A 22,668-nucleotide genomic window follows, 5' to 3' on the forward strand; every position below is an offset into this window, starting at 1 on the left:
TATATATATATATATATATATATATATAAAATTTAATAGATATAGAGTTAATAAATATTAAAATTTATTTTTTTATGATTAAATATTTGCTATAAATTTTATAAAATATTATATTTTTTAATATTTTCAAAGAGTATTATAATTTGTTGTGTCATACGATATGGATTTTCACAAGATCGACAGTTGTGAGTCTGCGCCAATTATGTGACGTGCTTCACATCGCTATGGCGCCACTCGACTAATCGTGCCCATTACCGTAGTCTTCTTCATTTGTACTACCTTTAAGATTTCAGGTGAAAAATTTTATTTTTTTAAATATTCCGATGATTTCCATTGACGCTTATAATAAGTTTAATATTTTATAATATAATATTATTTAAAATCTATTAACTATGAATTATTATTCTATTTTCAATTTTTCTATTTATTTAATGAATAAATTTATTAAAAATTACAAGCAATATTATAATATGTATTCACAATATTATATGTGAAAATTGTTTTGTATATTTTGTATATTAAGTATTAATAAACAAGCCAGATTTATGTTTACAAATGAGGTTATTTTATTATGTTTATTGAAAAATTTATGGATTTAAGAATAATTTTAAAAAAAATTATTATTCTCAAATGTATTCATTCAAATATTTTTGAATCGTTTGAATGAATTCTATTCATCATTTTCCTATCAAAATTATAAGAAGGTTCTTATAATACTAGATACGATCCTATACAACATATCGCGGCTGAAACATGCAGTGACAGTCTCTAGCTAACAGCACGCTCCAGCGTGCCGGAAGTTTTATGTGTGATATTTCTTTTATTATTAAGAATTATATCATTTCATGAAGTTCTTTTTTTATGCTTAATAAATCAGTGATCTTTATAAAAAAAAATACATATGTATAATATAAGTGAATCTTTTTTTCGTATATACTATTAAATTATGACATCGTGACCTTGTTGTATCTATAAGAAAAGCTGCTATAAAAGGCAAATTCTGAATGCTTCATGAATGTAGTTATTTAAATATCAGATATTTAGAAAACGGTGCTCTGTGATTACTTTCATTATTGTGTAATGCATTTATACATATGTATATATAATTTGTGAATATATATTGTTTATATTGAGTGATGTTTAAGGATAGTGATCTAAAAGAAAAAAAAAACTTACAGTGACGTTTCATGCGTAAGCTCTGAAAATAACGAAAGTGTAAGAGAATTATTAATATTGTTATACAATTAATACGATTAATATTATAATTATTAATATAATTATCATATTAATATTATTATGCATTTGTTTTAGTTTAAATAATGATAGATTAATTCAAATTAATTAATTTATTTTATTTTATATGATATACAAGATGTATCATTTGAATTTTTTTCTGTAGTTATTTATCAAATTATTCTATTATTTAAAAATATGTTTCGAAGATTTATTCTAAAACGTATTTCATTTTGAATGGAATTTTTATCAATTTTAAACATAAATTTTATCAAAATAAAGAATTTAAGATTTTAAATTGACCTTCATCTTTTTTAGATTTATATTTTCGTTTGACTAGACATGTTTCGAGAAATCATTAATTTATATATAAAATAACTTTCAACTCAATTTAAAGTTATTTCCTGCAATTATTTTATTTACTGCATATAATTAATCTATTATCATTATTATTAATTTTATTGTAAATATTAAGATTTCTGAAAAATGTTTGAAAATGAGATTTTATAAAAAGATTTTAGAAATTTTTTGTAAATAAAACTTATATCCAGAATTAAATGTTTTTCTTTTGAGAGTAAGTTATATTTGAAATATTTTTTTGAATAATGAATAAAATGATAAATTACATATGAAAATAGTTAAATACAACAATTGTCCTCAAATTTATAAGATTTAAATAGGAAAATCAAAGTTTAGAAACTTTATTTAATCATTCAAATTTAAATGATTTTACTTTAAATTCTGCTTACAAGTGCCATAATTATTATGTTTCTCAATGCAAATGCTATCAAAAATATGATATCAAAAATTTTGAATTTTGAATCTCAAGAAAATTATCTCGAGTTGTTTTTTTTTAATATCTCTTAAATCAAGTGGTATATTCGCAAGTAAAGAAGTTTCACGAAGGAATTTTGCACATTGTTTTTATCCGTATTACTTAAAATTTTATTAACTTTATTTTTTTTAACATTATTTTTAACATAATTCAATTACATTGTCAGATATATTATTCATTCGTTCATAAATCTTGGAATACAATCCTATATATGAATTATTATTTTTATTTATGTATATATCTTTTATTATATTTATCATTAATTGGAAAATATTTATTATATTATAATTCAACATCTCTTATTCTTAGATTTTATAAATGAGAAATATAAATGTGTTTTATTCATAAATAATATAATAATTTTTTTTCTATATTATTGATATTTTTATTATTTTATTATATATTTGTTTTATTTTATTATTTAAATTTTGAATTTGCATTTAAAACATTTTAATAAACACAAATTCTATGTATATTTTGGATATAATTTTATATGTAATTACACAAAATTTCATTAGTATTATAATGTAAGAAGTTAACAAAAAGTTAAAATGCAAATGATGAATAGAAATTATGATTAGAAATGAGAAAATTTTTTGTTGTTTTCTTATTTATTATTGTTTTTCATTAATTTTTTTAATGATTTCATGTAAATAAATGATACATATATTACTTTTACATATATTGATTATTGATTGATTTTACATATATGTATTATATTGACATGACATTTTTTTTTACATACAGTATAATATACTTGTAAATAGATCTGAATTAAATTTATATTTATTCATAACACATAGTTTTAATGAAAATATTGAATTGTTTTTCATATGCTATAATAGTGATGTACAATTGAAATATATTAAAATTCAGACGGTTAAATTTAGATAGAAAAAGAAATCAAAATATATCTACATGTTCATAGAAGGATGGAAGATCTGGTAATAAATGGCGTGAAGGATGTTAATAGTGGAACCAATAGAATTTATTACGAATTAGATGGTGAAGGTGACGCCGATAGTTCAACGACACCGCATAATGTCGATCATCATCGTGACCGTAAGTTTTATTTTTTGATATTTCATATCAAATATATAATTATAGCAATGAACAATTTATAATTTATAATTGTAATTTGAGATAACTGTAATAGAATTGCAAATTATATATATATAATTTTATATAGTATATTGATCAATTAATTGAATTTATAATTAGTGAATAATATATTCATTTTTATAGAAAAATTATTAAAGACAATGCAAAGATTATACAATTAATTCAATAAATTATTTTTGATAAAAACATAATTATATCAAATTTATATTTATATCAAAAATCATAATTTTTGTACTCATTTTCATTTTATTATTTGTAAACAAAGAAATTTGAAATAATTACGCTATTAATACATTTTGCTATTATTTACATTTTGTTTACAGTGAAACATTTTGTATTAGTGATATTTTTTTTAACGCGCTTGTCTTATGAGTGTATCATCAAAGCGTAAAACATAACTTAAATATAGTACTGTAATTTTAGCTCATCTACAGATAAGCATTTTTGATAACAATGCTGAACAAAGAAAATAGTCATGAAAATCGTTATCATTTATACAATGGTTTAAAATTTTTAAGAGGATCGATAATTCATTGTGTGACATTAACGTGGTTTTATTTCATTTCACTTTAATAATAATTAATAATTTTTAATAATAAATAAAATTATTTATCGTTAAGAACAATTTAATTGAAAAATTGTTTTTTTTATTATTTTTCAATTATTATAATTATATAAAATTATGTTTTTTATATAGGATTTGTTTTTTTTTTATATATTGTTTATATTTTTAGAAATTATTTTAATATAAATATTTTTATATAAATATATTAAGTAGAGTATATATTTATTAATTTTGAAAATAAATATAATTATTTAAACCCGTATAATTAGCATGTAAACTGATATTTTGTAATATTTTATTTAAAACATATAAAAATAATATCAAAAAAGCATAAAAAATAATTTTTGATTTATTTTGATTTACAAGCATAAAACATCATAATTTATTTACCTTAAAATGGATATAATATTATATATAAGAAATCATTACGCATAATGGCAGTATATCATCAAATGACGTTTTTGAAATTTGGCATAGAGCCTACATTTTGTTTGCGTTCTTCATCGTCCTCTTTCTCGCCTTCACATACTGAATAGTATTTTTGCCATCGTGCAAACATCTTCTCTTAGTTCTAGACTAATGCATTATACATTAGTCTGCTCAAGATTTTTAATACGTGAATAGAAATAAGAAGACCAGTGAGCTAGTTTTGTGATAATAATAATCCTGTCCACGAGAAAACATCGGTCACTTTTTTTGATATTTTTCCATTTTGTAAATACCTATTCGACATAGAGAACGAATGTTTCTAACAATAAACAGTATCATTTTGGTGTATTAGCATCATAAGACATCGTTTGCGTTCAGTCTATCGTAAAGAAACATATAATTAAATGCACTAAATGTATAAAATTACATTAATTACGAGTGATTGTGTGAATTTCATATATAGATAACAAATAACATTGACGAATAATATTTATTTAAGTATAGAGTTAAATGATTAGTACACGTATGTCATAACATTGGATAAACTAAGTATAGTTAACTCGACGTTGAGGCATAAAATTCAGTTGTTAACTGAACAGTGTAATAACTAAGGAGAAGAATTCATTATTACAAAGAAAACGATAAAGATTGGTGTGTATTCGAAGCAAAAATATTTCTTATGAAAAAATCTAAATATAAATATTTACTATATCTATTACAAATTTTTAGAATATAAATTATTTCAAATTCATATCGTGAGTGAACTTGAAGTGTTCGGTGTTCGCCTATAAATCGAATCATGTCAAGTAGAGGTGTCACTTCCTTAGAAAACGATTTTTTTCTCTGTCCGAGGATACCAAATTTTTTTATAGATCCTGAGGATGAAGGTAGGAAAGGATTAATTTTTTTTATATTTAATTTTTTAATTTAATTTTTTAATTTAAAAATTAAAAAAAAAATATTTAAAAATATTTTCAATAAAAAAATATCATAATAATTATAAATTTATTAAAATTGTTATGATATTATTAATTATTAATGAATACATTAAGATTTTTAAAAGTACAAAAAATAAATATTATTTTTAAAATTTTTTTCTAAAATTTATATTGTGTAATGATTAAAAAAAAATTATTCACTTCAATTTTTTTTAATTTTTTCATTATTTTTTTTTATACTATAAATGCAAGGAATAAATAAAACTTATAATGTTGTTCATTATTCATTTTTACATTTATATTCATTTATATTACAGATTTTTAAATTATAAGTAATATCTGTATGTGAATCACAAAATTTTAAACTTCTTTCAAATTATTGATAAAAACTAAAAAACTGATATTCAACAGTGTTAATATTGTTATTGCTTTGTTCTTAATTTTCATAAATTTTAGCTAATTGATGATTCATATTACACTAAAGAAAATAAACAATAAAATATATAAAATTTTTTGTATCATTTTCGGTATTAGTTATAAATTATTTAGTTACATTTTATATTTTCATTTTCTATTAATTTTTATATTATTTAGTGAAATATGTTTTATTTTCAACATCTATTATTCTAACCTAAATATTATTATAAAAATTAAATTTGTAATATATATATATATATAACTATTTTTATCTTTATTTAAATCGGATAACGGTACATACAATACCACCAATCTATCATTAGGTTAGATATCTTATCAGTAGTTTATATGTATAAGCATTTGCATTTTTTTATGTTCGTGTTACAATCGATGCAACACGTTTAGTATTTCATAGTATTCAAAGAAATAGGAAGTTTTTCTCAAAGAAATCATATTTTTACATTTAATTAAAATTTAATTAAAATATATACAAGTAGACAAAATATTTTTTATTTTTAAAATAAGATTGTGTAATATTTTATATTATTCAAAGAATTTGATATATAAAGTATACATACTTGAATTGATAATTTAATCGTGTGAATATAACGATTTTGTTATTATGTAGTATTCTATTAATCCATTTTTTAATTTTCAATCAAATAATATTTTTATTATATGTTTGATTAAATAGTTTGATATAATTTTATTCAATATTGTGGATCTACTTAAAATAGAAAGAAGAAAATTGGAAGCAATTAGCATTTAAAAGATTCTTTGTTCAATTTCATACAAAAAATTCAGTTATGTATAAGTTATCATGGAAACCGTATCCAAAGAAAAAAGGTGAGAAAATTATTATTAACTATTGTTTAGAATATTATAATAAATAATTCATTTTATTAAAATACATATTTTATAAATAATTAATAATTTATTACCTAAAAATATATGATATTGAAAACATTTTGAAAAGATTTTTTAAATGCATTATTAATTAAATATATTAATTGTATAATTGAAGTATATGAAGAAAAATATTTTGTATATATATTATAAATTATTTTTATAAATTATTTAACTGATTCAAGTGCCTTTATTAATACATGAAGAAGTGCAATTCTAATAGTTAAACTTAAATGCCAAAATCTAATTCATGAAAAGTGATGTGTGTCTATATGAAAAGATTATCTATGACAGTTTGATAATGAGTGTTACGGATGTATGTAGCTAATTCGTCCACAAGTAAAAGTAAAGTGAAAATTGTTTATATTATAAAAAAATAGTAGTTATTGTGTTATTAAATTTAATAATGTAAAAATAATTTTGATTTATATATAAAAAATAGTTATATATTATAAATTATTATTATGCATTATAATTTTGTTATGTAATTTATTTATTTATTTATTATTTATTATCATTTATAGTTTTTGTTATCAAAATTAATTTTTTAAAATAATATTTTGTGTAGATTTACATTGATTAGGTAATTTTGGCACATTGATTTGAATTTCTGCCAGTGTGTGAAATACTTTTGTCTGATAGCTTAGTTTTTCACTAATTCATAGATAACAAAATATAAAAAATTAGAAGATAAATTATTATTTATCATGTAAAACTATAATAAAACACATTTGTGAAAAAGATGTCTATAATATATTGAAATTCAATATAAATTAATTGCATATAATTATTTATTAATATATTAATATTTATTAATATGCATATGTAGATCGTATAAGTATTAAATTGTATATACATATGATATTTGAGTTATTCAGATTATTGATGATCATAAGGTATTTTACATTTAGATTTTCACTATTAATAAAATATTTTAAATGCAAATGATTAATATACTTAATTTAATAAAACTTAATATTTGTTTAATATTAATCTTCATAATAGAATTATATCTATATATATATATGTATAAAATATTTTGATAATTCTATTTTGACAATTACACTTTGTACGAATGCTACTGTGTACATATGTATACATAATTTCAAGCAATGTGGGTCAAATGAAAATAATACGCCTGTCAATTATAATTTTTATACAGATATGTACACGTATGTGACTATGTAAAATTTTTAGTAAATATTATTTCTATGCATACTATTTTTATATCATTAATGATTTACATTTTATTATTGTTCTATATTAATTTTAACATAACTTCATTTTGAGAGATTATTTCTCATAAAATGAAATATACATATACGATTAATTTCAAATTTGAAATACATTAAATGTTAAAATATTAAAGTATTAATAAATAATTTATATTTACTGAAAAACAGCTAATTCTATAAAGATCAACATAATGAGTGGAATGTAAATATATATATAGTATTATATTGCTATAAGAGAACGTGCGATAGTTAACGCTTCTTGAGAACTGTTTCACGATCTTGGCGTACGTGCGTTAACGGCGCTACCAGAAAACAGTCTTGATGGCAAGTTGTATATGTATATATACGAATATGTAGTTGTACGTACCGATTCTACGATGTCTACCAAGTGCCAACTCTACGCTACAGTCAGTGTATTCGATACTCGCAATCAGTTAACGTGAATAGTGTCTTCTCGAATTAAGAGTGTCTCGTTTTATATCCAGGTCTTTTATATATAATTTTATATATAATTTTGCATAAGAGTTTTGTGTCAATTTTTTTTAGAAACAAAAGTGTATATTTGTGACATTAAAAGAAAGAAATCGGAATTAGATTTTCGAAATAGTAAAAGTGTGATATTTATATATTTGTAAAATTTTTAAAGAGATTTTGAACTAATGATCATTTATGCCATAAATTTTTTGATCTAAATATGCATTAATCAAAATAAAAATATTAATAATAACATATTTGTCAAAATCATTTAAAAACTTTCTTTCAGTTAACAATGATTTGTTTTTTTTAATGTTAATGTTTACATTGTTAGTGTTTACGTTATTTATGAAACATTATTGATATTTTTCTGAATTATTATAATTTTCTTTTACAAAGATTAGTTTAATTTAATTTAATTTTTACTCGTGATATATATAAATACTAAAATTATCTAATGTATCATACCTTATATACATATAACCATAACTGTGAGAAATATGTAAACACTTTGAAATAATTTATTTTTACATATCTATAAGTATAAATATATGCTATAATTCCGTATTTTTAGTATTCGCCAAATCAAATTCTCGATGACTCATGCGAGCAGACATATTTTCTGAAAGTAGTTATTCGCGAATCAATGTAAATATAAAAAAAACTTTATTTATAGATTGAAAACAGTATACTTACATCTACAGTTATCTAAATTAAACAATGCTGCATAAAAAATTACATGATTGTTAATTATTACACTTATTAGCATGAGCCAACAGTTTATTATGATTGCATTGTGTTCATTTATAAAATTATTAATCTAAACTAACTGATAAAATACGAAATTCATTGTATTTAAGGAATGTAACAGCCGTTACCCTTTCGTTTTATGGTATTCTCCACATTCTGTTCTATTAATACACATTGTGTTTTGTAAACTTATCATAGGTCATAGGTCATGAAATTTATTGAATTATCAATTTTATCAATAAAATATTTAAAATATAAAATGTTGCTTTAATTCTGATTGTTGTTGAAAAAGATAAATTGAAATTATACTACTTAATAGTTTTTGGAATAAATTTTGGAATAAATTTGCAAAAAATTTTATATTTAGTTTAAAATAAAATATAAATTTTATATAAAATGTTTACACTTTATTAGTTTATAGTGTTCTTCTTATAAATAACAAATTTAGGAAAAGAAAAATATAAGAGAACAATGTTTTATTATTTTTTATTTGAAATTTCAAATAAATACTTTCATTTCATGATGTTTAAATATAATAATTAGACATGAATAAATTTAATCAATAATTTTGATAGTTATTATTTTTATGTTATATAGAAATGATTATTAAGATAATTTTAACAATTTACGGGTAAAGTTCAAAATCATTTAAATATAAAAATTAAGTAAATATTTTGATGATTTTGTGCATTTAACATTCAAATATTAACTTTTTTATCCAATTTTCTCCGAAATTTAATTTTCAAATTTTTTACTTAATAATATTAATTTTACTTAATAATATTTCTCTCTTGAAAGAAAGAACTTTAAAACAAATCAATTTTATAAATTCAATTATCCACAAATCAGTTATTGAGAATTTTGCAATTATTTTAGAACTTGACTGTATATAACATTTTTTCTTTCTTTCTTTTTGTTGGCAATATATAACTTTGTTGAGTCTTTTGTTCGTGACATTCTAATATGTAGCCATGTGAAAAACATTCATCTAGGTATAAATGTATATGACATTAATAAAATAATTAACCTATATCTGTATATATCATATATATATATATCTGTACACATCTATATAAACACATATGATATATATATATATATAAACATATCGGTTTCTTATTAAAATTAACATGATATTTATATTAATTAATTTACATGAAATTTATATTAGTTAATTAATTCAAAGAGCAATTTTTTAAATTTATTTTGATGAATATTCGCCATATTTTCAATACTTTTTAAGCTCCTCTAAATTGAAAAATTCGTATACAATTATTTTAAGGAAATTGAGAAAAGAATTAATATAATCAATGAATGAATCAACAAATGATTTATATTACAAATAAATGGAGATGGGAGTATATAGATTATGGTTAAAGCAACGCGACTATACAATATATACAGTATATACATATAAATGTAAAGTGAGAATAGAATTAATGTGACATTATTTCTTCAAAACACAATTTTTATAGCAATACTATTCGTATGTCTATAGATTTTCGACATATTTATTAATCAAGGTTACAAATAACGATCAACTTATATGCATGCAAGTTTCCAATATATCGACTCAACAAAGTAGTATAGATGAATGATTGATAGTTTTATCGAGTATTTATAGTTTAATCGTTATTTTTTCAAAGAGAAATTATTAATATAATTTATAATTTTTATTTTTATTCATAATTATTTAATTTATAATTCAAGAAGAAAATTGAATTAAAAATAACATTAGCAGGCATAATGAACTAAGACACATTTCATAATCCCTGAATTTACCATTCAAAAATTTTTAAATTATGGATGAACAATTTATAAATGATAATACATATATAAACAAAATTTTATTGTTTTGAATATCAAAATTGCACAAAATTCAAATAAAATATATCAATTAAATTAAATTCTCTCATATTGTTGAATTCGTCTCAACGAATGCTTCATATAATATAAAAAAAATTATAATTATCAATAATTTAGAAATATTCATAATATTATAATTAGATAAAAATGGAAGATTTTCAAAATAATCATATTAGAATTCTGAAAAATCTTTCTAAACTCACAGAATAATTTGCACAATGGTGCTGGGTAATGAAAACGACTACATGACTGGATATAAACGCAATTCTGTTACGGAATGGTTGCAGAAAACTGGACAAGCAAAAAATGATGGTAATTTTTCAGATGCGATGTTGTATTCTTTTTATTAAGGTTACGGAATTCAACAATTTCAATAAAAATGTTTTATATTTGATTGACAACAATAACACGGAAAATTTAATTGAAATTAAAATTTATAGTTAAAAATTTAAGCGAATATATATGATTTCGTTGACGAAATCAAAAATATTTAAGCGTTTAAACTTTAAATAACTAATTAAGTATATATAATTAAGATATAAAAGTTGATAGAATTAAAAGGCTTGTATTTATCATTATAGGAAGTGAGAGTCCAGTTTTTGGTCTAGAAGGTGGAACAGGTACAGGTGGAACAGGTACTTCCTTGAGACTCGCATCGCATGAATTACCTAATGAAATTTCTGCTCCATACGAAGTTCCACAATTTCCAATTGAACAAATTGAGAAAAAACTTCTGATACAGAGACAATTAACCGTCAAGTAAGTACCCTTATTTATTTATATTTTTACCTTTTCAAAAATAGATGAATTATTTATTTAATACTTATGATTCCACTTTTTAGAAATTTATATAAAAATTTAATCGCAATTACTCTCTTCCTTCTCTTTATAAGTATTTTTTAAATTTATTATTTTAAGTGGATCTAAAATATTTCAAATTTGTATGATTAATATTGAATAATATCATTTAAATATTATTTAATTAAATATTTAAATATTTTTTGCAAAAAATAATTATATATTTTTGTAAAAAAAAAAGATTAAATGATTTAAATAATTTGATATAAACGAAAGGTTAAAATAAATTATTACATTATTGTATGATAGTTAATCATTTGTGGAATATTTAGAGATCGATAATGGTGTTAGTTTTTCAATTATTATTGGAAAGTTTTTCTGTTTCTTGTATTCTTCCATTCACTGCAGTGATAAAGTATCTATTGAGATTGAATAAGTAAATTTTATTACTATTGACTTATGTATATCTACTCAAACAAAAAAAAATTATAACGAATTATCTTAAGAGTCGTGTAAAATAATGTTTTTTTCTCTATCGCTTATGATATTATAAAGATCTAGAAATTTTAAAATGATATTCGAGTTCGTTTATTTAAGTACGCGATAATTGTATATTTATCTTTCATTTTAATTATTTTAAAAATAAATTAATCATCTAAATAATTAATTATATCTTAACGCTATATTTTGATTTATTATATTATCTATATAATAGACCAATGTCAAATATAATCATATACCCTAAGTCCCCTTCGTATTAAACTGTTTGCTTAACACGACGTAGTAGCTAAATTGATTCTTTTGCTCGAATTCAGCCCTAAGTACGTTCATTAGATTTAATTCTATTCATTCCAGATCCATCGAACTTATATAATACCATTTCCATTTGAGAATTATCCATTTCTTATTTTTCTTTGCGAATATTGAATACAGTTAATTCTTTTTAAACAATATTGGCTTTTCTAAGTAGCTCTCTTAGTAGCATCTTCAAATTCTACCTCAAGTTGTATCTCTTGAGAATTCAAACTATTTCAACTATTTGTTTCTATAGCAACGTGACATTTTAACAATTTTGTAGTTATATTTGCACATTTTGCTTCATTGTAATTTTCCTATTTATTTGTCAATTTCTTCGGTCGCTCATCGATAAAGATAATATGTCTGAAGAGTGTTTTTTTTATTCCTTGCTTTGTGAATTGAGCAACACAACATTTCACAGCAATTTAACGATGGTTAGCCCGTAATTAAGAGAAATATTTCTTTTAATAATATTATGAGGAAGTTTTCTTTGCATTTTCCATGATCTTTTATATTTTTCTGTTTAAAAGATAAATGTTTAGATGTAAACAAACTACGGATATAAATTTTTTATAATACTATTAAATAGAAGACATTGTAAAACTATTATTACATGACAAATACTAATTTTTATCCAAAAGTAAATTTAAATTAATAAATATTTCTTGATATCTTGAATAAAGAAAGATTTTCAGTTGCAAAAATTGTTAAATTAATAATTTTAATAATAATATAAGTTTACAATAATAATATAGTTTAGATAAGTAGATAAATTTATTTTACAATTTTAATTATCTAATGAATTTTAATATATTTTTTTAATCTACGATACTAAGTAATTAAAAAAACAAATACACATATAATATATGTCACGAACAATATATTTTAAAATTTTTATGGACAAAAAATATATATATAAATTTTTTTATAATATATAATTTTTTACAAATAAAATTTTAATATAAATTTATTTTGATAAGATAATTTTATAATTAATTACAAATTATATAAACATATTTTACTAATACTTTCAAAAGAAATATTTTACTTTTGACAGAAAATAATTTAATTACAAGATTACGGATAATAGGATCGATGATGGTATTCTTTATAACGATTCAAGCTACGCATAGCATAATATCGTGACGTAACAAAATTGATTTTTTGAAAGCTAGTATGCGATAACAAAATTGGTATTTGTAATTTAATTCCATGAAATTATTTATTATCTAAGTTTTTTTATTTTTATTTCTAAACAATCAACCGAATAAAGAAAGTTTTTTAAACCGATAAATAAATAATAGATAATATATTCTTAATTTTTAATATAATAATCGATAAAACATGTTTCATAATTAATTAATAAATGATGTTTTTAAGTTTAATTACGAAATGGATAATATCGTTACCTATATTTTAAAAAATATTTATATTAGAATAATACATATAATTAAGATGAACATAGTAAACGCAACGGAAGGTTACGTTGACGGAAATTAAACATATAGATTGTATTGCTGTTACACATATGTATATGTAGTATATAAGTAGTCGGAACAATGTAGTTGCGACGTGACAATAATGCTACGCAGCATGGTAGTGGCGCGGTAGTGATAGGCGAGACGGCGAAGGGGTGGCTCTCACGGTCGGCCGTTCAGTAGTCGTGCAACCATCGAGGAGGGAGGAAGTTTTCGCCGGTATGCACTGCGTGCAATGTAGATCGTTTCCGGTCCACCACGAAGAAATATCACACTCGTGTTGGACGACCGCATGATCCCCTGGTCGGCTTTACGATAGCCTTTCATGACCTCGCCACGAGCATTTCCGAGGCCAGGCTATGTGAGTTAACGTATCGATTAACAGAAATTTCATACTCTCTGTGCGTTTACTGTGCCGTGCATCTTCAAATTACGCGTTGGAAATGTATCCATGAATATGAAAAGGGACAGTATGGAATAAGACAAATGAATTCATCCCTTGTTGGTCAAACGTTAATATTTTCTTCCTTGTTCATCTCTCTGATTCTAAAGGATTTTGTGAATGATATGTACATATGTATGTATACGTGTACACGCATGATTCGACGCAATGCTCTTTCATAGTTGCGGACATTTGTTTTTTTAATTATTTCCTTTCGTGTAAAACGTTTAGTAGCCACATATTCGGTATTATTAAGATTTTTAAATATTAATTATAGGTTTATTAAATATTAAATTATGCTTAATAAATTTACGTATATAGCAAAAATTTCGTTTCATTTTGATAAACATTGATACATTTTTTTTATTCGTATTTTTTTATATTGTGATCAAATTGTTTTTTATGTAATTTTAAATATAAATTGTAATATTTTTTCTCTTTTTTTTTTACAAATCATTGTGCATTTATAATGGTAACAACATATGGATAAACTGTTACTCTATTTGAATTTCATTTAGTTTAATATTATAAATGATTTTATTTTTTTTTTCTTGCTAATTATATGAATATAATATTAATATTATATAGATATGTTAAAATTAAACTATATTATGTATATATATTATAAATAACTAAACAAATTAAATTATATATATATATATATATGTGTGTGTGTGTGTGTGTGTATTATTAATGATAAGTTATATTAATATTATTAATATTAAACTAATTAAAAATAGAATTTTTTAAATGAATATAGATTATTATATTAAATATTTTTGTCATTGATTGAAATATCATAGAGAAAATATAATTTATAATTTATTTTGTAATTGTATATTAAAGATATTTTGCAACTACATCAATACAATTGAGAATGGCTTGTAAATATAAAGACTCAATGGAAAAAAGGCACATATTACATGTATAATTATATTTTTTTATATTATTGACTAATTGTTGCATTCTAATATTGACTAAATGTTGCAGTCTAATTAAATTACTTTCTAGCACTGTGACATGTAATATTTTATAAATAGAAAAAAATTAAAATTTCTTCATATCGAAAACAAATAAATAATTAAAACTTAAAAATAGATTTATTATATTAATGAAAAAGAATTAAAGAATTTACAAATTTTTATGTAGTTTTATTTTTATGCTTTATTTTTTTCAAGTATCTATGATGTAAATAAAAAGAAAAAAAACATATTCATGAAATTTAATTGAAAAGATTTGTTGCACCTCAAAAAATATCATAAATTCATTTAACAAAATAATGTATTATAATTTATTTTTCTTTAAAAATTTCTGATGAAATGAAAGTTATAGCATATATTATATTATATGTTTTTTATATTAGACCCTTCAATTTTAAATTAAATTGAAGGAACAAAATATATAATCATTAAAATTTAAAAAAAATTCGGAATTAACAATGAGCAATGAAATAATAAAATATATTGATAAAAAGAATATTATTTTGGTCATATTTTTGGAATATTCATACTTTTATCGAATTTGCGATAAATAGAAAAAGATAAAAATGTATATAATAAGAAAGAAACATTTGCTTATGAAATATTTCGTTTTTCGGACGCTGTCAGCGTGCATGCAACAGACGTAAAATACAAGACAAGGAACGTGTAACATGTTCGCCGGTGCGAACGAGTCGAAACGATGGCTCAGGGATAATAGGATACTCTTGAGGTAAATTAAAATGCCCACATCATGGTTGCATATCCCTTAAACCTTTTAGGACGGATTTTTTTTATAAGAAAATATTTATTATTCTAAATCATTATTCTAAATATGATTTTATTATTTTTCTTTATAATATACTGCAAAACAACCAATAATATAAAACATAAAATTTTTATAAGATATTTTTTCCAGTTCGATAGATTTAAATGATTTTTCATTTTGAATAGAAAATATAAACATTAAAAAACAAATTAATGAAAGGCTATATGTATTTTTGTATCAAATAAACGAACTTGAAATTTTTAATAAAACTAAATATCTTAATCATTAAAAAATGTTTTTTAAAATTTATATTGTTAAATCTATCATCCGTCCTGAAGTGGTTAACCAAAATATTTGTATAGGTTATCTAACGGTTTTAATATAGTTTTAAGTTTTAATGTATTTCGTTGAAATTATGCTAGTTTATTATTAATTATGTTTACAAAATTATATATGTAGGATTGCTATCGTTTTGACACGATTTTGTCCTGTATAATACTTTGATCTCTTTTGTCATTTCAAACATCTAATAGCATAATAGATCTTTGTCGCTTTTGTCTTTATAAATTCATACAATGAAGATATTTAGCATAAGTCATCTAAAATATAAATATTCTTCTTTTATAGTTCGAATAATATATCATATGTGAGGAAAGAAATATATAAAATGTAAAGAACTTCAACTTTTGGATTATCAATACACGAATATATGCACGCGGTTTTCTACTTGCGTGATATTTTAACTTATATATATTTTCAGCTCAATCGCTTCGACTCCACATTACTGTTATGTATGATCAACATTAATAATACCATTTAAACATTCAAAATATTTGTATTTTTTATAAAAGGAAAACTTGTATAAAACCGTATATTTAAAATAATATTATTTTATTTTATTAAATGATTATGTAATGTTAATTTGTATATTTAAGTAAATATTATTAAAATAATATAATTGAAATTATTATGTAAAAAAAGGAATACTTATACTTATATGAAGATATATTTTCTACAAACACTTTGATAAACTGAAGAAATATCGAACAAAAAAACGAGATAAATATTCTAAATGCGTTTTATTAATTTAAACCAACCACTTCTAGTAGTCAAAATCAAATTGTATGGTAATCAGCATTTATCACATGAATCAATTTCGAATAAATACTGTATTGTAATATTTATATCAAAATCAAGTGTTATAAAAATATTTATCAATTTTATAATATTTAGTATAATTATAGGAAATTATAAGATTATATGAAAAATATGTTCTATAAAAATTAGTATTCAAAACTTTGATAATATTCTTCGGAATATAATTAAATTTTTATTACATATTTATAATATTTATAATGTTCTTTGATTCTAAATACATAAATAAATTGATTTTTATATTTTTTTTTATATTTTTTTTTTTAATTATTTATTGTTCTATATTCTTTTTACATACATATAGTTATCAGTATACGATATTGTATATTTTGTATTACAAACATTAAAAAATTTAATGTTTTACTCTTTCTATCATTATATAAGTTACTATATTTTTCGAATAAAAAATCATGTTTAGAATATTCTTTTAGAGCTGCCAAGGATTTAGAAGAACGTCGTAGCCATTATGAACCATCACTCGGACCTGGTATACCAGATGATGTCGATCATCACTTTAATCTTGAAGAAAATGATTTTGTCCCACACTTTCAAAGGGTATCCATATCCGGTGAAGATACTTCCGGGGTATGTATAAAATGTATAAAATTTTAATTGATTTTTAAATATATTAAATATCTCATACAAAATGAAATTATAATTACTTTTTACTCCAAAGATTTGAAATAAGTTTCTTAATTCTCTTAAAATTTATAGATATTATTATCAATTATTTAATTGTAATTAAACTATAATAGATATTTTAATCGATAGAATCAATTGATATTCGTGTATATATCTATGTTCGTAGAAGACTTTGTTCTTTTTGAGATTTCTATGAGATGAAACCTCAAAAGTGTTGTCTTATGTAGGAAATCCCTATTATATACCACTATTTTGCCCGTCCGTCCATCTTTCATCATTTTATAAAAAGCTTTCTTAATTTTTAAACTATTGTATTATATAATATGTAATTATGTAATGTATAATTATGTATTAAAAATTTCTTTTTATATTCCAATAAAAAAAAAGTAAAGAGAGATGATATAAAATTTAAGAGATTTAAGTAATATTGAAATTAGAAAATTCTTAATATTATATATTTATAGGTACCTTTGGAAGATTTACAGCAAGCGTCCCAGATGTTGGTTCAAGCATTGGCAATACGTGAAAAATACATGAATAATTCTAAACAGAGTTTTCCTTCTATAACATCACGGTTTTTACGCAGCATCGATAAAAGACCAGTAAGCAGTGACGATGAAGTTCAACATGATGATCGTAAAGCTATCGCTGGTATTTATTCCAAATTTACGAAATTATATTTTTCTTTTAACATTTAATTTTTTCTATCAATCCCTTGATCAATTCTTTTTTATGTTAATCATATTTTTGATATTAAATTTTTATGATATAAAATCAACTTAATGTATTGTTTCTCAAGGTAAAAGTTGCTGTTAGAAGTTGAAAATGAAATTATGGATCTGATGTAGACATCAATGCACTCAAAGATGCGTCTTAAAAGGTCCTTCTCCCATTCTTATCCTTTGTTGAAAAATTTTTTAAATTATATTATTTTATGTATATAATAGATAAAATTAATCCTCTTTCCATATTAATATAAAAAATTAAAAAATATAATGATATTTTAATATTTGTTTTTTATAAATTTTAATAGATCATCCTGTACATGCACCTGCATCTCGAGGAGATCCATGGAAATGTGAATTTCCTCCAGCAAAAAATTATATAATTGCTCCAGTCAATGGTGTTTTTAATGTATATGCAAATGAAGAAGATTTCGTCGATGGAAAGCCAATTCTTTATTCATATCCTGATTTAGCAACTTTTGTCAGAGATATGAATCTTCTTTGTACAATGATCGCCGATGGTCCATTAAAATCCTTTTGCTATAGAAGACTGAGTTATCTTTCATCAAAATACCAACTGCATGTGTTATTGAATGAGCTTAGAGAACTTGCCAGTCAAAAAGCAGTTCCTCATAGAGATTTCTATAATATCAGAAAAGTTAGTATGAGAGAAATATAAATAATAGAATATAAATAATTATATTACATTACATTATAATTAGTTCATAAATCATAAATATTTATAATTAATAAAGAGAGGAATAATTTATAATTTATTAATTAAAATGATGTTTTTGATTTCAGGTTGATACACATATTCATGCAGCATCTTGTATGAATCAAAAACATCTGCTTAGATTTATTAAAAAAACCTTAAAGAATCATGCAGACGAAATTGTAACATGTTCTAAAAATAAAGAAACAATGACCCTTCGAGAAGTATTTCAATCAATGAATTTAACGACTTACGATCTTAGTGTTGATATGTTGGATGTACATGCAGTAAGTTTATATTACTGAATTCATCCATATATAAAAATCCATATATAAAATATTATATAAAATATAAATATAAATAAATTTATTTTTAAAATTTATTTATATTTTATTAATATATTTTATTTATATCTTTTTTTTTTAGGATAGAAATACATTTCATAGATTTGATAAATTCAATGCTAAATATAATCCTATCGGTGAAAGTCGTCTCCGTGAAGTATTTCTTAAAACGGATAATTATTTAAATGGTAAATTTTTCGCAAGTATAATTAAAGAAGTTGCCAGTGATCTCGAAGAATCGAAATATCAAAATGCGGAATTACGTCTTTCGATTTACGGTAAAAGTCCGGAAGAATGGGACAAATTAGCAAAATGGGCAATTCAAAGCGATGTGTATTCGGATAATGTACGCTGGCTTATTCAAATTCCACGACTTTAGTAAGTTATAGTATATGCATATATATATATATTATTGAAATGTTGAATTTAAAGTAAAATCATATTCTGATATTTATCATTTTATAGTGATATTTTTAAATTGAACAAATTGATGACAAACTTCCAAGAGATATTGAACAATATCTTTCTTCCTCTTTTTGAAGTGACAAATGATCCTAATTCTCATCCAGAATTACATAAATTCCTTCAATATGTAAGTAGATATAACAAACAGATTTTGATAATTTTCAGAATTCTTAATATTGAATATTATAGGTAATAGGATTTGATTCCGTTGATGACGAAAGTAAACCCGAAAATCCTTTATTTGACAAAGACGTTTGTCCACCTGCAGAATGGGATGATGTTGAAAATCCTCCTTACGGATATTATCAATACTATACTTATGCAAATATGACTGTTCTAAATCATTTCAGAGCGTAAATATATCTTTACGATTATTATCGATATATAATTATTTGATATATATATATATATATATATATATATATATATATATATATATATATATATATCTAATGTAAAATATTGTTTTTTAGAGAACAAGGTTTAAATACCTTTGTTCTTAGACCTCATTGTGGTGAAGCTGGTCCCATTCAACATCTTGTCTGTGGTTATATGATGGCAGAAAATATCTCTCATGGTCTTTTACTTCGAAAAGTGCCTGTACTGCAATATTTATATTATTTGGCGCAAATTGGGATTGCAATGTCACCTCTTAGTAATAATTCTCTTTTTTTAAATTATCATCGTAATCCATTACCTGAATATTTAGCTAGAGGATTATGTATAAGTCTTTCTACAGATGATCCCCTTCAATTTCATTTTACTAAGGTCAGTATTACATAAAAATCTTTTTAATTCTTTTGAAGTTTTTTTTTTTCATATTTAAATTTGTAATAATATTTTCTTGTAGGAACCTTTAATGGAAGAATATAGTATTGCTGCACAAGTATGGAAACTTAGTTCATGCGATATGTGTGAACTAGCCCGAAATTCAGTACTTATGAGTGGTTTTCCACACAAGGTATATATTCTAATGATTAATAGATAATAAATTAATACTATGTAAATATTATTTTATTTTTATAGAGTAAACAATACTGGCTTGGGCCAAATTATACTAAAGAGGGTGTGGCTGGTAATGATATTACTCGAACAAATGTACCAGATATTCGAGTGGCCTATCGATATGAAACATTAGTCGATGAATTATCGAATATCTTTAAAGTCGTTGAAAAACCTGAAGCCGTTCCATTTTAATCTTTAGCGATAGTACAAAAAAAACCCTTAAACATAATATAATATAATTATTCTCTATAACTACAAATAGTATCTATAAAATTCGATAAAACTGCGATAAAAACTATTTGTAAGAATCTTGTAATGTAAACGATTATATAATTTATGCTAATAATCATTGTCAACTTTCGATAACTCCTTTTTAAAACATTTTTTTTATTAATTACATTAATTGTAAAATTAAAAATTATCTTATTTAGATTTCACTTGATACTTTTACATTATATATTATAATGATAATTGTTTTATACTTAATAATTTGAAATTTTTATATTTTTTTTCTTTAAAATATTTTAATATATAATGACGATATTTTTAAAAGTAAAAGTTAAATTATAGGAAAATGTCTTTCACTCAGGTTGCAGAATTTTACTATGAAATAGCGAAAAATTAATCTCGAATTTCTCATGTTGACCAATTTAAGAATAGTAAATATTAGATAAAATTCAAATTTCAAATGTTATTATCTTTATTATACATAATTGCATATTATTATATAAATTAAATTAGAATTGAATACCATATATATTAATTTTATTAAAAAAAAAAGAAAGAAAGAAAGAAAAAAAGAACGAATGTAAAGTACCATAAAGCAGCAATTCATTTTTCATGTTTTAGTCATTAGAAGAATATTAGTCCAATTTTTTGAATCTTAGTATTATTTTCTTACCTTTTTGTACATTTATACAGAAATTGTATATGTTATGTTTTTAAAAAGTGTGTTTAAGTCAAATATGAATAGTTTTCTCATACATGAATTATATTTCATATATGAATATAATAATATATTTATAATATTTATGTAATTTTTATTATTCTTAATATTAAATTTGAAGGTACTAAATTTAGTAAAAGTATTCGTAAAATAATTAAACTCTTATATATATATATATGGCAATTCAAAGTTATTTTTGAAATCAATTTGAAATTATAAATTTCTTTCAGTTTTTAACACAACTTTGTGATTAATGAGCTTTTATCGGCAAATGTATGATAATATATGAATATCCGTAAATTTAATCTTAAATATAAATTGTTGCTAGATAAAAAAATGTATGTATTGTATAAAGCATATCTTATAAAATAAAAATATACTTGTATTGTTAAAATAATTTTGTGTTATCAATATTAAAATTTATTTAAAATATTTTATATTTTAAATTTTTATAATGAAAACATATTTGCATAATATTATAAATCTAATAACTTAATCATAATATGCATTGTAAAAATTGACGGCCATATCACGATATATCTTTTTCAAATAGAAAAAAAAAATGTATATTTTATTAGATTTACATTTAATTTTAGATTTTTTTGTATGCGTGTAATTTAAATATAATCATTTAAATAA

At 21.8% G+C, this 22,668-nt stretch overlaps 1 protein-coding gene and 1 long non-coding RNA gene across 13 annotated transcripts; one reads left to right on the forward strand and one right to left on the reverse strand.

Moving 5' to 3' along the window:
- Positions 1-84: 84 nt before the first annotated feature.
- Positions 85-22,426, forward strand: AMPdeam (AMP deaminase). 12 transcript variants are annotated; one of them, XM_086904395.1, is made up of 14 exons: positions 4,303-4,835; positions 4,914-5,071; positions 10,976-11,082; positions 11,352-11,529; positions 17,619-17,772; positions 18,294-18,480; positions 18,863-19,212; positions 19,359-19,556; positions 19,696-19,991; positions 20,079-20,205; positions 20,268-20,431; positions 20,552-20,846; positions 20,929-21,039; positions 21,105-22,426. In XM_086904395.1, exons 3-14 carry the CDS (start codon positions 10,989-10,991, stop codon positions 21,273-21,275), a joined length of 2,325 nt encoding a protein of 774 aa, XP_086760521.1. In that variant the 5' UTR covers positions 4,303-4,835; positions 4,914-5,071; positions 10,976-10,988; the 3' UTR covers positions 21,276-22,426. The 12 variants fall into 12 exon arrangements, with proteins under 12 accessions (XP_086760518.1, XP_086760519.1, XP_086760517.1 ...); XM_086904392.1 differs by lacking the exons at positions 4,303-4,835; positions 4,914-5,071; positions 10,976-11,082 and adding exons at positions 85-293; positions 2,997-3,130; XM_086904393.1 differs by lacking the exons at positions 4,303-4,835; positions 4,914-5,071; positions 10,976-11,082 and adding exons at positions 85-293; positions 3,000-3,130.
- LOC147658105 (uncharacterized) lies at positions 16,435-18,438 on the reverse strand. The gene is made up of 2 exons (XR_015291014.1): positions 18,298-18,438; positions 16,435-17,764 (listed from the first exon to the last, which is right to left on the reverse strand). It is a non-coding gene; the product is annotated as an uncharacterized LOC147658105 (long non-coding RNA).
- Positions 22,427-22,668: the final 242 nt, after the last annotated feature.

This window comes from Apis florea, unplaced genomic scaffold (genome assembly GCF_048593485.1).
Source record: "Apis florea isolate Af1SG1 unplaced genomic scaffold, ASM4859348v1 contig_2350_pilon, whole genome shotgun sequence".
In the NCBI taxonomy this organism is placed as follows: domain Eukaryota; kingdom Metazoa; phylum Arthropoda; class Insecta; order Hymenoptera; family Apidae; genus Apis; species Apis florea.

What these genes read in the sequence shown, in the direction of transcription:
- AMPdeam (XM_086904388.1), top strand. Translation starts at nt 6,360, where the DNA reads ATGGAAACCGTATCCAAAGAAAAAAG. An exon ending in ACCGTATCCAAAGAAAAAAG is followed by an intron (nt 6,386 to 10,975) that starts GTGAGAAAATTA and finishes CTAAACTCACAG; the next exon opens with AATAATTTGCACAATGGTGC. An exon ending in ATATGTTGGATGTACATGCA is followed by an intron (nt 19,557 to 19,695) that starts GTAAGTTTATAT and finishes TTTTTTTTTTAG; the next exon opens with GATAGAAATACATTTCATAG.